General features: G+C 53.5%; 1 protein-coding gene across 2 annotated transcripts; it reads right to left on the bottom strand.

Moving 5' to 3' along the window:
* Window positions 1–193: 193 nt before the first annotated feature.
* FRMD8 (FERM domain containing 8) lies at window positions 194–15,655 on the bottom strand. Of its 2 annotated transcripts, XM_075939187.2 has the most exons (11): window positions 15,451–15,655; window positions 14,517–14,601; window positions 13,387–13,554; window positions 10,233–10,334; window positions 9,401–9,459; window positions 7,669–7,835; window positions 5,287–5,505; window positions 4,611–4,734; window positions 3,536–3,682; window positions 2,944–3,142; window positions 194–2,481 (listed from the first exon to the last, which is right to left on the bottom strand). In XM_075939187.2, the coding sequence occupies exons 1-11, from the start codon at window positions 15,454–15,456 to the stop codon at window positions 2,360–2,362; spliced, it is 1,398 nt and encodes a 465-aa protein (XP_075795302.1). In that variant the 5' UTR covers window positions 15,457–15,655; the 3' UTR covers window positions 194–2,359. The 2 variants fall into 2 exon arrangements, with proteins under 2 accessions (XP_075795302.1, XP_006131691.3); XM_006131629.4 differs by lacking the exon at window positions 15,451–15,655 and having other exon boundaries at window positions 14,517–14,619.
* Between the last annotated feature and the right edge of the window lie 377 nt (window positions 15,656–16,032).

Below are 16,032 nucleotides of genomic sequence, written 5' to 3'. Positions count from 1 at the left end.
ATCAGAGTTGAGCACCTCAGCCGCTTGGACACTGACCATCTTCCTTTCCATGCAGCCTAATTGCTGGTCAGTTTGGATGCCGGATTGACCCCGACAAGTGCTCAGAGTGAAAAGATAAGAATTAAGGATTCTCCCCAAGGGAGGCAGTGGAACTCCATTGAAATTCAATGGGTGTTGAGTGCCTGAAACCCCATCTTAGGCCCAGAGTTCAAAATACCAGTCTCAGCCCAACACCACCCTGGGCTCAGTTGCCAATCCCCCAGCGGAAGAAGGCAGAGCCTTCTTGGCACCGGTGCAGCTAACATGGGCTAAGTGCTTTAGATCTCTAGCTTCTGGCTGTTTACTCTGCTTAGGCAGTGCAGGGGATGAACTGCCATCCAGAGTCAATCCACAAGCAGTAACATCTGGTACAATCCCTGGAAAAGCCTTGCTGCTACAAGAGAGACACCTCCAAAGTGCATGATAGAGACTGGGGAGCCCAGGAGCATGAGATGTGTTTGTGTAGCTGTATGACTGGCAGGTCAGTATGGTTTAAGATTCTCAGTGCCCTTGTGTGATGGCCTCCCTCCCCACCACACAAAACCACTGCCAGACACCAAGGGTTTGTCTAGATGGGAAAACTGACTTGCTCTACTTGCACAGTTTCAGCTTGCTTGCCTCTCTGTCATCAGCACTGTGGGAAGCAAGGCCAAGGTGTCCAATCACCACCCCATCCCCAGTTAAATGAAACAGCTGTTCAAATGTAAATCCCCTCTGTCCCTGTAAATATCCCACCCTGACCGTTTTATTCCACAGCTGCCTCCACAGTTTAAACTGCACAGTGCTGATTTTAAAAGGATAACAAGCATCACAGTCATTTAATAGCCACCCCCTACACCTCTTCCCCATTAGGGAAATAAATTGCTCACAGGAAAGGGTGCAGTGCTTGGGCTTTAAGGCTAAGAATTTCAAAATGGACCAAAGGATTAGATGCACAGAACTTGTTAAACCCCTTTGGCTCAAAAATCAAACCACAGACACAGGCTAAGTTGTTCTAAATAGACTCTTTGTCCTGGATGGATAAGGCACAGCAGTTTGGACCCCTGGTGTAGGTCACCATACCCAACTTGAAATACACCAACCATCAGCTTCAGAAAGGCAAGGAACTTGCTCCTTCCAACAGCTGCACATCCAGCAAGTAAACCTGCTGCAGTCAATTACTGACCCCTTGTATTAATACCGAAGCATGTTTTCTCCACAGCTGAGCTGGGATTCACGTGGGGGACTCAGCATTTCCTGAACCACTGACATCCCATCCATAGAAAGAGCGATATGTACAAACCAAACATCCCAGCACCCCTCCGGAAAGCGGACTGAATACTTGGGACAGGAATTAGATGCAGCAAAAACCAAGATGGGATTTTTTAGGGCCAGTGAGACATCAAAGCCAGACTGGAGACTTGTTTCTTAATGAAGCTTCAGCAGCAAAGCAGTCTTTCCCCCTTTGCTTCACAGCACACTTCATGCCACCTGTCCTGGACTGAATTAATTGTGGACCAGAGGTGAGGTCAGCTTTGAAATCAGACTCACATGCCCTCACCAGCTGAAGTGTGAAAGGCCTTAAAGCTGCTATGCAATCGGTTCTTCCAGAAATGCAGGCAGCGTTATGTTGAATCACTACTCCCCCACCCATTGGAATCGCTATCCCGCACAGGTCTGAAAATGGAACAGCCCACCAGGGGATACAGCCAAGACACACCAACATTCTAAGGGATGTAGAATGAACCAACGCCTGCATCCACATCTGTCCTGCGTGAGACTTGACTCCTCCAAGTAGCTCCAGCCCTGCACGCTGCGAAACCTGCGTCCGCAGGACACTTCACCGAGTGCAGAGACTCCGGCACAGAAAAACAATGCAGAGCACTGTCCACTAGGACAGCGCTCATAGGCCTAGGAGCACAGAGGGGTAGGCAAGATGATCTCAGAGCGATGCTGGCTTGGCAAGATGGCATGGCCGCTCCTCCCTTCATTTACATCGGTGCCAACTGAAATCAGCAGTGGGGCCAACAGAGACACAGTAGAACTACACCAGGAAGCTTCCACTCCCCAGGAGGGGATGTCAGTGCCCCGTTGCACAGAACACTCAACATAACCAGATAACCCAGGCACCTAAGGGCCCAGGATGGAATGGCTGCAGAAGAGGGAATAGACCGGAGGGCAATGACTTTAGATGCAGCAAGCTGGGATCCCATTGGTATAAATTAACACAGAATAACTTAGAGAGGCGCATGTCTTAGACCAGAGGAGCCACCGTGCTGGCCACAGGGCATGCCCCATATGGATTGGTCCGTTGCTCCCTGTGCACCAGTGAAGACGGCACTCAGCCCTGCTCCAGGCTCTCCGCTGGAGCCTGCACAGCCGAGTAGGCGGTTGGGCTGTGTGAGAACTGGCGAGAGAAGAAGGAGGCCGTCCGCTTGGGTTTCACACGCTTGATCTCTTTGCCTGGAGCCCAGGGAGTCGGGTTGGCAGAGGGAGAAGAAAGGGAAAGAGATAGGAGCACAAGTCAGTCCTGCATTTGCTCACTGAACTCCATGGGGCCACAACTTACTAGTGGGAGCTGGAAATAGCTCACAAAATGACTGCTTCCCCCAAGACTGCTTGAGAGTCCCAGCAGAGCCTAAGGGAGGACTCTGGGAAGGGTTGGTGGGTGAGGCTGGGAGCCAGGACTCCTGGGTTCTCCCTGGCTCTGGGAAGCAATGGGATCTAGTCAGTTACAACAGAGGGCTCTGCCACTGGCTCTGCTGTATGCTGGGGTGGTATTGGAACTAGGAGATGCCACTGGGAGTAACTCTAGAACAAGAGACACTGGAAGTTCCAGCAGACCAGGAGAGGCCAGGCCTGGCCAGGCCCAGTGGTGGCTCCAAGCTGGTTGCAGCACCCCAGGACAAAGCCCCTGCTCCTTACCATCCTCAATGTAGTCTATAGTGGTGAGGTGCTGGATGCGGCTGCTGACCACACTGTTCTGTCGCCGCAGCTTGGGGCGCTGCCTGCTGGCCAGCGGTGTTAGCGTGGGGCTCTGGGAGGTGCTGTTCTCTGGCACCGACGCCTCTGCTGCTGCGTTCAGCTCGATGCAGTACTCGATAAGGCCATTCATCAGCTCTGCCTGCAATAGGAGGGGGGGCTATGGGTCGGCTGGGCCCTTCCCTGCTAGGGCGGAGCAAGAACTGGCTGGCTCCCCGCACCAGGGAGGTGGTGAATGCAACAGGAGGAAGCTCTCCTTTGGGGGCTCCAGCAGGGGGGGGTCTGTTGGCTCAGGGACTTGGACCTGGATGCTTTCCCCACTAACCAGCCCCAAGAAGAACCTGTTCCCAGTCTGACAGCTGTCGGCCTGTGAAACAAATCCAGGCTCCTGCAAAGGAAGATGGCTAGCACTGTGACGGTGCATTGCTCTGAAGACTGATTAACTTCCCTACCCCTCACTGGCAGCCTCCGTGGGGCAGCCAGATGCTTGGGGGGAGGGGCTGGAGACTGCCAACCCCCCAGAAATCCCAGTCACCTGCTTGGAGTAAATCTTCAGCAGTTTGTTCACCAGGGTCCCTTCACTCTCCCCATCAAACTCCAGCCAGAGGATGTGCTCCTCCTCCTCATCAGGGTACGTGTGGTCCCACGAGAGCTCCTGGAACTGCAGGCCCAGCAAGACGTGCTGCCAAAGGAAGAGGGAAGGAGCATGATACCTTCCTCTCCCAAGGGGTCCCAGCTACAATCCAGCCCCAGGACAGGGGGACTGGCTGGCTCAGGGGGACAGAGAATGGGACAGGATCTTTCCCCTCCATGGGGTATTGGCTTGCTCAGCACATGGTGGTGACAGCCACCAAGGAAAACAGCACTCACTTGGGCAGTATTAGGAGGTGCCAGGGGTCAGCCAACCATGGCTTTCGAGCTAAATATGGCTCAGTACAGAACCAAATATGGCTCTTCTGTCATGCCCAAAACACAGGCAACTTTTTTCAATTAAAATGAAAAATTCATTCAGAATTTTCAAGACACGTCATTAGTCATGTCAAGATGGTCGTGTCTATTTCACCGTTAGCCAGAGGTGAAGTGAAGTGCTGCACCCCACTAAGAACCGGCTGTGCCCCAGGAAGAGCTGGCTGGGGGACTCTGCTCATTTAAAAGGCTAGCTGAGGAACACACAATCCTGGCTGGGAACACACATGAGAGGGGCTGGCAGCAGCAAATGCCTCCATCTGGGTGTGGCAGCCTGGCTCCAGCCCCCATCTGACTGCTGCAGCCTGTCCCCAGCCGCCATGCTCCTGGGGCGGCCTCTGTGGCCCAGACCTGGTGGCCCCACAATTGCTGCAAAGGCCTAGCTACTGTAGCCTGGCCAACAAGGCCCCAATCGGGGTCCATCCCCCATCTGGCCGCAGCGTCCTGTCCCCAGCCCTGGTCTTGGGACAGGCCCTGTGGTCTGCATTGGCCACCCTCTTGCTGTGGCATGGGTAGGAGAGGAGGCCATGATCTGGCTGCAGCGATCATGGCTCAGCCCCTTCTCTACCCACTGCTGCCCAATGCAACAGCCCAGCTCTAGCCAACCCCAGCCACTTGAGACACCACCCCCCGGCCAGCGTTACCTTCTCTTTGCTGTCAATGACATACACCCCCTCCAGGCTGATGGCGACTGACACTGCCTTGCGCCCTCCCCGGTGCAGGAAGCCCTGGGCTGGCTTGTCAATCTCCCCATAGAAGAAAGCGCAGCTGGAGGAAGACACACACATTGCACCAGGGCAGGGAAGCCTTGCACAGGGAAGTGCTCAGATTGCACAAGCACTCACCAATAAAACTGGGAAGGTTTGGGAGTTTGTCTCCCGGACACCAATGTTCCCTCTAATCTTTTTTCATCCGTGTGCAGAATAAATTTTGTTATGTGCACTGAGTCAGGTGTGAACGGGCACCCCCCAATAGAAACAAAAACCCAGCTGTGGGTGCTCTGCGGATCAGCTGGATGGCATTTGAATCTCCCCTGAGCGGACGCACAAGTGCCCAGCTTACAAGGAACACTGCTGGATAACACATTCCTTCCCCACGTCCCCAGAGCTACGGATAACAAAGACACAGGCACTATTGCGAGATCCTGTCACCGTGCTACAGCCAGGGAATGACGCCTGCACAACTAGTGCAGCGCCTGAGGGGCCCAGGCCGATGGAGAATAGAGGACAGGGTGAAATGAATGGGATTGCCAAATCACCCTCACCATCCCCACACTGACAGGCGCAGGAGGTTACTCAGCAGCCAGGCTTGTAGACTCACCCATAGTATGGCAGCTGGTGGCACCTCTGCAGATAGGCCCGGTAGTGCTGGAGCAGAGCCTCAGGCTCCCCGCAGGCTGCCTCTTCCCGCACAGCTTGGTAGGCCTGGAACAGCCCCTGCTCATAGGCTGGCTGTTTGGCCCCCCGCTTCCGCAGTGCTGCCAGCAGGCTGTGCCCCCGCCGGCACAGGTGAGCAGGTAGGAAAGACTCTAGCTTCTCTCTGCAGGGACAGCACAGCTCTCAGAACGGGGGGGCAAGCAGACCATGGGGGACAACCCTAACCAGCTGCTTCATGGCCCTGGTCTAGGACATCTCCCTCCCCTTCAACCTCCCCCCCCCCCACTTCCTGGCTATGGCAGCCCCTTCCACTCCAGCTCCCCCTCGGAGAGTGAGTGTTGTGGGTAATACAGGTGTGGTGGGGAGAGTGGGGGGGTAAGAGAGCTGGGGCCTGGGAGTCCTGGGCTCTGGCAGGAACCAGAAGCACCAGAGCACACCGAGCAGCCACAGCACCCTCTCCTTCTGTGCCGATTGCTTAGCGCAGCGCGCCCAGGTCTGCACACGGACATTTTACACAGCTGTGACTAGACTCCCCAGGAGTGGTGGGGGCGTAGCTCCCAGCACCACCCCACTGAATAGCACTATTGTTCCCGGGCAAGTCCAGTTCAGCTGCCCCAGAGTCTGAGCACTGCTGGGTGGGACAATGAGCACTTATCCCGGCTCAGGATCCCAGCCAATCCCACATTCCTTGGGAGTGAGCGAGCTGTGTGGAATCAGCATACCCCCAACCAGAGCCAGCCAGCTGCACCCACACTGCACAGAGTGGGCAAAACCTGCCACATCTTCTTTCTTCAGCACCACTCCAAGCACAGGAAAGCACTTGCAAGAGAACTTGGAGCCAGTGCTCCTGGGTTCTAGCCCCAGCTCCAGGAATGGACTGGGGTACAAAGATTAGAGCAACAAGGGTCTGGGGCCCAGGATTTCTGGGGTCCATTCCCAGCTCTTGGAGGTACGTGTACTCAGCTAGGTATCAAACCAAGTGTGTCCCATATCATGTATTTATGGCTTGCATGATGTGCAAGTGGCACAGAATCTCAGCCTTCACTCATGGCTGCCAAGAAAGCTTTCCCAACGTCACTGGAGCACCACTCACATCACAGCATCTGCCATCAGCCTGACAATATCTCAGAGATGGGGCGGGCGGGGGGGGCGGGGGGGGGGGGAAGATGCTCTGAGTGCAAGTAACACAATGAGGCCTACCTGAGTTTGCAGGCAGCCTGAACCAATTGCTTTGGAAGGGGGGCAAATCTGCCCTAAATATAACTGACACGTCTGAGTTTCCAGCAAGCCACTAAGGGGTCTACTCTTCATGACACACCCAACTCTCCCTGGAGGTTGTGTTTCAGGTGACATGAATACTCCATAGCTGATCTTTTTAGCAGAGGGAGTGGGGAGCAACTGTTGTAGGAGAGGGTGAGCAGAGAGAAGAAACATGGAGAGAAAGACAAAGGAAGAGGGGAGAATCTAGAACTGAAGTGGAAAAGCAAAAGTCAGCCTACAGCTTTGCTCCTGGGCCAATATTGAATACAGCAACAGAAGTGCAGCTAATTCAAAGGTACTTCTCTGTAGAGATGCAACAACAGGCTGCTGCAACTGATCGCTGCTAGAACTTCAGAGCACCTTCTAGGCATCAATGGTCAAAATCCAATGGATTTTGGGGAAGTGGAAAACCACAAGGGGAAAATATGAGGAACTCATGGAGCATCTGCCATGTGAGTGTCACATCCAGTTTCAAGCACTTGTGCAGTTGTGTACAAATCAAAGAGTTAGCTGTTGGCATTATTCATGCCTCCAGCAGGACACCACCACACCTGCTTCTCTCTTCTCAAGAGTGACACGTGCACACCCTGAATGACCGATTGCCCAGACAGAAAGAAGTGGGTGTGGAATGGGAGCATGCACACAACCCATGGCACAGGGAGGAGAATGGGGGACACTGATGTGTGGCAGGGGGAGTGCATGGCATACAGAACCCCCGGCAGGGAGGTGATTGAGGGCGGGTTGCAAGGAGTCCCTGAGAAGGACGGGTCTGGGAAGGTGGCACATATGCAGCTGTGGCGGGATGGACAGAGCTCCTGGCTTGTGGAATGTGCTTGGCCTATGCAAGCTACTAAGCATACAGCCCCCTAGTAACTGCATAAAGACTGTTCCCAGGCCAGACCCACACTAACAGCAGTGGGAGATCAACCAGGCATCAAAGGGGAAGGACATAGCCCTGAGTTTATACCCCAGCCCACAGTTAAAAGGCTGACGTCCTTTAGGGGACCAACCCCCCTGCTCTAGACCATGCCCCCTTATCCTCTGCAACACTCCCCACTGCTCTCACTTCAAGGCACAGGCCGTGTGCTGGTCCTGGTCATAGGGACCCAGTTGCAGCCTGCAGACCAGAGCCCCCAGCTGCTCACAGTCCTCCGCGTCACACGGGTAGCGTCCCTCCAGGATATTGAATTTGGCCTCTTCGTAGAGCAGCCGCAGGACAGCCTCGTTTTCAATCTGTGGACCAAAGGGCAAGATAAAGTAAAGGACAGACCCTGGCTCCAGTTCCAGCTCTGGCTCATGCTGAGCTGCCTGGGAGAGCACTTTTAAGGCCAAAAAGGCTCAGTTGATTATCAGATAGGAAACCCGTTTAGACACAGGCCATTACATTTCCCTCAGCTACCCCTGTATAGAGCCATGTCCTGATCCATCTCTCCTAGCCTGGAGGTGAAGGATCCAAAGGAAGAGACTCCACCATGGCCCAGTGAGTTTGTTGCAGCTGTTAATCATCTGCACCATTAAAAACTGATGCCTTATTTCTAGTTTGAATGTGTCTGATTGTTTCCCAGCCAGTTCCACTACAGGGTTCTTGACCTGGTAGAGAGAGGCGGAAGAGGAATCAATTTCACTGCGTGAAAAAAACCTCAAGTTTGAACATTTGCTTCTGTGCCGATGGGAGAACGAAAACAAAACCTTTCCAAATTTCTCTTGGAAAACAACCCCCAGCCCAACTCCCACGGGGTAGAGAAACACTTGCCTAGAATGTGGGAGTCTAAAGTTCTGCTCCCAACCGAAATCTGACATGAACCCAGGTTCAAGTCCTTACTATCACATCCAAGACCACCACCTCAGCACTGCACTATTGACCTGTCTCTCAGTGGCCCTCTTGGGCTTGGAGCAGTTTTCCCTGCTACAGGCATCAAAATCATTCCTGCAAAGTTTTGGTTTCCACAGTGGCATTTTGCTGGAGCTGTCCTGGCTTGTTCCATCGTTTTGGCATGGGGCATTTTCTCCCCATGCAGGTATCTTCAACCAACACATCCCTTCTCAATCTGCTTTGCAATAAAAACCAACAGACCGAGCTGCTTGATCTCTCGCTGAATGGCACTGGGGAACCCAATTCAGAACCTCTCCAGAGGAGATGGATCCATATCTCAAATCTGTGGTTAATCAGCGTGACTTTCCTCATGCAGACAAGGCCTAAGGAATCAGAGCAGGAGGCAGAGGGACTGAGCTGATGGTTTAACATGAAGTCCAGAACACCAGGTTGGTCATAGCAAGATTTTACAATGGCCTAGTGAGACAGAGCAGACTTTTTAATAGAGGAAGGATCTTAGTTAGGAACTGACACTGGGACACAGGACATCTGGGTTCTGTTTCTGGTTCTGCCTCCCAGGTGTGACCTTTGGCAAGTCACAGCCCCTCTCTGTGCCTCAGTTTCCCTATCTGTATAACAGCAAGAACAATCCATCTCACTAGCCTTTAAGATCTTCTATGCAGGGACTCTCTCTCACCTCAGAGAGTGGATGGTCTGTGCGGGTGGTACAATGGGGACCCTGATCTGGGCTGCCAGGGAGGGATACCCAGGCAGAGCTACTGCAACAGAAATTGTGAATGACTAGGATGGGATTTCCCTAGGACCCCATTTCTTGTGGGCTTGCAATGGGTTTACGCTCTCAACTCCCTGGATAGTCAGAGACTAATCAATAGCAAGTTAATCAACATGTAAAAGGCCTTGCCACATGGTCACAGAGGTGAGTGACACCAAGAGAGGAGACTCACATAGGAGCCAACATGCTCACCTGCAACTCCCTCCTCTTCGGGAAAAAAACATTCCTTCTGAACTGCAAGGATGGCTCATCTGGGAGATGAAAGAGGCCTCAGTAAAGACATGTACATGGTCCAAAAGAATAGTAATAGAGATGTAGCCGTGTTAGTCTGGTCTTGCTGAAACAAAAGACAGGACTGTGCAGCACTTTAAAGACTGACAAGATGGTTTATTAGGTGATGAGCTTTCGTGGGCCAGACCCAGTTCCCCAGATCATATTGTGGAAGAAAATTGGCATGACCATATATACCAAAGGAATATAATCAAAAAAAGTGAACACGGTGTTCACTTTTTTTAATTGTATCCCTTTGGTATATATGGTCATGCCAATTTTCTTCCACAATATGATCTGGGGAACTGGGTCTGGCCCACGAAAGCTCATCACCTAATAAACCATCTTGTCAGTCTTTAAAGTGCTGCATAGTCCTGTCTTATGGTCCAAAAGAGTCTGGTTTACCACTGCCTCCTAGAAACTGTCTGAGGAGCCAGCCAGGCCAAAGACACAGGTCAGAGCTGTAAGAGAACCCCAGAATCCTAGCTACCAACCCCACTAGACTCCCCTTCTCTCCCCTGACTGGACACCTCTCCCGCTACTCTAACCCACCAGACCCAACTCCTAGTCCCAAGATGGAGGGGGAGGGAACACCCAACTCCTAAAGTTCTCACCCCCGGATCACTTTTTAACCCCCCCATTTCCCCCCCAACTAAGCCAGATACTAGGAGCTCAACAGTAAGAGTGGGGCATTCCAAGGTTGGGCGGGGGTGTCAGCAGGCCCGGAAGGAGCAAGGAAGCCTCACACGCATACCCTGCATGATCTCATCCTCTGGGCAATCAGTGAAACGGAAGAGCAGCTCCTGCCACTGCCGGCACACCTTGTATGGCTGGTGCTTTGGCTTCAGCTGAACCTCTGTGACAGAGAGAGAAACAGAGCATCAGCTCTACAGCAGGCTGGGGGTAGGTGTCTGGCCAGTGGAGAGGGAGGAGGAGTGGGCTGGGGGTGCAATATGTCAGCAAAGAGGCGAGGGGGCTGGGGGGTGGGGCGGGGTTGGGCTCAGATGGCCGAGGGGACCCAGCGCAGCCTGGGTGGGAGGGCGAGGCTCGGATGGTGGAGGGGACACAGTGTGGCCTGGAAGGGGGAGGGGAGGTTGGGCTCGGATGGGAGAGAGGACTCAGTGCAGCCCAGAGGGTGGAGGTGTCAGGCAGGACCCAGCCCCAGCAGCTCCTCCCCAGCGGTGTTGCCCCCCAGGCATGAAGCAGGAGCCAGAGCTACAGCAGTCCATGCCTGGAGGGGATGGCGCCAAGGCTGAAGACGGAGGCGAGCAGCAGCCTGAGGATGCAGATGACGTGATGATATCATTGTCATCCAACAGGAAAATTTTATATACACACACACACACACACACACACACACACACACACACACACACGGCTTGAAAGCCGCTCGCCAGCCCCACACTACGCGTGTGCAAGAGCCGCATTGTGCATGCACGCGTCACCGGTAAACGGGGTGCCAGACTGAAATCTACTCGCCATGGGCGAGTAGATTCAATAGTTTGTCGAGGAGAGACAGACAGAGACAGAGACACAGTGTGTATATATATGAGACACACAGACACAGAAATATATGAGCTTTATACTGCAGAGTCCGCAGTGAAGGCTCCCCAGAATCCAGTGTGGAACTTGTGGTGAGGGGGATCCGGCAGGGCTGGCCAGAGCAGCCCCTGCCTGCAGTGGGCCCCGCAGTACTGGAGCAGCCTCCTACCCAGTGTGGCCGAGGAGCTGCTCCAGCCTCTACTAGTTAACTGGAACTGGTAAGCTTCACCTAACTGGTTAACCATTTACATCCCTATTAATAATGCACACGCCATAAAGAGGTCCTGTTGTCAACTGGTTCTCTAGGCCAGGGGTTCTCAAACTGGGGGTCGAGACCCCTCAGGGGATCACAAGGTCACTACATGGAGCAGTCTCAAATTGCCAACCTCCACCCCAAGCCCCGATTTGCCTCCAGCATTTGTAATAGTGTTAAATATATTAAAAACGTGTTTTAATTTGCACGGGGAGGGTCGTACTCAGGGGTTTGCTGTGTGAAAGGGGTCACCAGTGTTGGGAGAAATGCTGCTCTAGGCACTACTGTAATAGAAAGACCAGCCTTCCTAGACCACTTACAAGCCCCTGCTAAATTCATCCCTGCTAAGGCCTGGGGACAGTCACCAGGTGGGGTGGGACAGGGGAAACCTGAAAGCCCCACTTTGTGAATGTCCTCACGGACCTGGGGGAGGGGGCAGAGGAGGGGTAATAGCTGCACTCCTGACCACTGAGGTCCTGAACAGGAGCTGCAAAGGCAATTCACGCAGCAGTTGGGATGCCACAGGGGGAGATGGTCCTCCTAACTGAGGGTGGTGGGGGACAGGCGGAAAGAAAGCTACACGCCCAAAACTCATTGATCATGAGCATATTCCACTTCCTGAACTGCAGCATCCAAGCACCCGGACAGAGACTGAGCCCTAACAACATACTCAACGTCCTGTACCAGGAGTAATCCTGGCTTCCAGGCTCTCCCCATTAGACCCCACTCCCTTACCAGAGCTGGGGAGAGAATCCCGGAGCATGGACTCCCAGTCTTCCTTCCCACGGAGGGCATCAAACCCAGCACCACCACTGCATTGGGTAAAAAAGCCTGAGAAGCTGTTTGAAGACACTCAGACATTGCTGGGACTCCTATTAGCAGGAGAGGGCCAGTGAAAACTATTAGGCTGGGGAGACTGTGGGAAGTGTGAGAGCACAGAGGAGGAGTATTTGACAGGCTGTAGCAGAGCTGGGCTAAGAATGGGAAGCTGGTGAAAGATAAGGGACCTGATGTAATCCAGAAGACATGGACACCAGCTACGCTAGCTGGAGCAGTGCCATGAAATGATTCATTTTGCCTGGATGCTCTTTGGAAGTTTCCATTCTGCTCTCAACATGCTCCCAGCTGGAAAGACTCAGGATCAACAGACCCACTGCCAGCCATTCAACACTTCCTGTTAATGTCCCTCATGCTGGGTGCTCAGACCCACAAAGCACAGCCGACTGCAGGACTTTTGCTTTGAGGGAAGCCAGGAACCCTGTGCAAATGACTGTGCAGTAAGTGTGCAAGAGAGGAACTGTTCCTAGTGTTCATCACTATGAATCCCTGCAGCATCGTATACTCAGTGAGGAATCCCTATAAAAACAGTCCCTGAGGCAGTACCAACTGCAGGACCCTCTATAAACAACATGCTGCACTCCAAAAGCACTTTGTTACAAGTTGCTTTGCCCACAGTTGAAATGCAGCCATTTCTGAGGTGATGTTTATACAGGGTTCCTTCGCTTGACACAGATGCAGCTGTTCTAAACAACTTAGAACAGAAAATATTTCAAAACCTCTATGGAGGAACACAGACCTATGGATTCAGGAAGCTTCCTCATTCTTTATTTTAACAATGGCTTAGTCACACAACAGCCAGGGGATACACTGGAAAATCAAACAGCAACCATTTGCTATGTATGAAATAGACAATGTGAAGTGAGAAGCAGATAAATGAAAAGACAGGACAGGCTAATGGTTTCAGTACAGAACCAGGAGTCAGTACTCCTGGGTTCTGTGCCCAGAATGCTGGGAAGGGAGCAGGATCTAGTGGTTTGGGCACTGGGCTGGGAGGCAGCACTCCTGGGTTCTATCCTTAGCAACAGGAAAGACTATAGCTTGGCAGTCAGAGCTGGGAACCACATTGGTGGGTTCCATTCCATACTCAGGAAGGGGAGTGGGTGGCCTAATGATTAGAACAGAGGGGACAGGAAATTCCTGGGTTCCATTGCTAGCTCCACCAATTACTTTACACAAGACCTCAAAACCAATCTCTTCCCCTTTCTGTGCCTAAGTTTCCCCTAATCTCCTCCTCCATAAAAGGCACCAGATGATAGGACAGGGTGCACCTTACCAAGCAAAGGAGAGATGAGCCATAGGGAGAAGACTTCCATGGCACATTCAGGGAACTGCAGTGCGTCCCGGACAATACGATGTAGCTCATGAACGGTGACAGATGTCAAATTTTCCACATTCAACTGCACTGCAGTGTCATCAATCAGATATACCAGAACATCCAGTGCTAAGAGGAGAACAGAGGGCCATGACTCAAGCTCTCCAGGAAAACAGTTTTCCTGTTTCATAAAAGTTTGAGATACCAAAAAGCATTCCCTTCCCAAACTAGGATAAAAAGTCACAAATACAAACATTGTCACAAATCAAAGAGCTAACAAATTTTCAGTCCAGATCAGTTTTGTTTCAATTTGAATCTTTTTTCTATATCTGCTGGGAAAAACACCCACACAACTCCCCCAGAACTTTCTGGTTTGAGAAACATGACACAGCCTGTTTAATTAATCACAAAATTGTTGATTTTCCCAAAGAGTTTAGAGTTGGGGAGTTTGTTGAACCTGCCAGTTCTAGTTCTGATATCTCTGCATCTTTGGGTGACATAGAACACCTGGAAAACCTTCTGACCAGCTGTAACTATGACACACCTGGCTCAGTAGAGGCCCAACAGTTGGCTTTCACCAACCTTTATGCTCAACTCCATGGCATTTCTGTCTGTAACACCAATCTGAGTTGCCCCAAAATTTATAGTAATATTTTAGGCAATTCCCTACAGAATTTGGTTAAAAAAATTCACAAAAACTGGAAAGGGAAAAATGGGGGCCATACACAGCCCCTGGCACAGGGGAGAACGGAGGAAGGGGTTACAGGGAGTCCTTGAAGTAGAAGAGGATGGCGATATGGCAGGGAAATGCGGGGAAGAAGAGAGCACAACGAAGGATGCAAGCAGCCCCCGCGGTGCGTAAAGAGCTCAGCAGACATAAGCAATGAAGTGTGCAACTCTCTAGTAAATCCAATCCCAGACTGAGACAGAACCCAGGAGACTTGGGGCCTCTCGCCCCCCCACCCCCCCGAGACCATTTCCCTTCCAGAGCTGGGAAAAACGCCCAGGATCCTAGCTTGCAATCCCTGCCCTGAAACCACCAGAACCCCCTCTCCTTTAGCGACACCCCCTTCTTTCCAAATGTCACCTACATCGTGCACAGGTGGAGGAGATGCTGCTTCGGTGGGAGCGATCAGCCAAGCTGGGGGGCACAGCAGCCCCGTCTGCTCCTTCCATCTGCCAAGACAGAATCATTGGGGAGAGGAGTCAGAACGTGATGGGGTGTCCCCCAAGAGATGATGCCAGACAGAGCTTTTGGGGGGGCAAGACAGCCCAGTGGGGGACAGCAGGTAGCTCTAGGGCATGGGTTCCCAAACTGGGGGGGCGTGAAGAAATTCGGGGGGGGGGAGCACGAGGCAACCCAGCCCCTCAAGTTTTGCTGCACCAGTCAGTTCCTTTTTTGCGCAACAAGTTTTGCCTGGGGGAGAAAGGGGGGGCACGCAACGATTTTTTAAGAAATCAAAAAGGAGGCGTGATGCTGAAAAGTTTGGGAAGCACTGCTCTAGGGGCTCCGAGGAGGACATGGATGTGACCTGGGCCCAAGCAGAGCAACAGGAACCTCCAGCTAGACAGAACGCAAGGGCCATTAGCAGGGTACTTTAACAGCGAGGGGGCCCCCAGGGGCGGAGGAAGATAAGCCAGAGACCCCGGGCAACAGCGCAAGGGGCGCAGGGTAGGGAACACGCAGCACAGGACACTGGGGGGAGCCCTGGGGCGCAGTGTGGGAACAGGGAGAGTAGAAGACCCGGGGGGCGGGGCAGGTGGAGCCAGGCAGCCCCGCTGGCCGGAACCTAGAGCGGGGGGGGGGGAGTCTGGGGACCCTTGAACGCCCCAGGCGAGGACCCCTCTAGACGGGCGGCGTCCAGGTGGCCCTGTGGGAGCGGGGTGCAGGGCTGCGGGGAGTCTGCTGGAGGGGAGCAGGATCCCAGAGCGGGGGTGCAGAGGGTCCCTGGTGGCGGGGGCCTGAGGAATCCTTTGGGGGGCCCAAACGCCTGGAAAGCCCCCCCCGCGCTGACCCCACCTCACCTCCATGGCGCCGTCGCTCGCCGCCCGCCCGAATCTCTCACACTCCCTGGCTGGATCTGTGCAGCTGGAAGAGCGCGGTCGGCCAGCCCCGGAAGCAGGAGGGCGGGAACGCCCCGCCCAATCCCCGCCCGCCGTTGGCCGCGCGACGTCACGCGGGCCCGCCTCGCCGAACTTGCTGGTTGGCGGTGGCGCCCGCACCGCAACTCGGTTAGCGGGGGCTAGGCTCTGGCGAGGTGGAACTCGCACCTGGTGGCATCTGGGGGTTTCTCAGCGGGGTCTCAGTGCGCACGCGGGAGGGAGGGAGGGACGGAGCCATGACAACCCCCCTGCGGGGGGGCGGGGCCTGCCACACAGGACTCAGGGTTGCCAGGGGTCCGGTATTTTCCGCTCGTAAAAAAATTCAGAGAATACCGGACACCTGAGCGATCAGCTATTCTCTGCATTCTTCTCCCGGGCACCTGGCAACCCGGGTCTTCGTGCTCAACCGCTCCCCTCTTCCTATCCCTGCACTCAGTGTTAAAAAGTCCTTGAAGTCCCTTTTTTTTGGCTCAACAACTTTGGTCTCCCCCCTTTTTTCCCCCT

Source organism: Pelodiscus sinensis, chromosome 11 (genome assembly GCF_052426305.1).
Source record: "Pelodiscus sinensis isolate ZL-2025 chromosome 11, ASM5242630v1, whole genome shotgun sequence".
NCBI classification, from domain to species: Eukaryota; Metazoa; Chordata; order Testudines; family Trionychidae; genus Pelodiscus; species Pelodiscus sinensis.
This window is presented reverse-complemented; position numbering and strand designations above follow the sequence as displayed.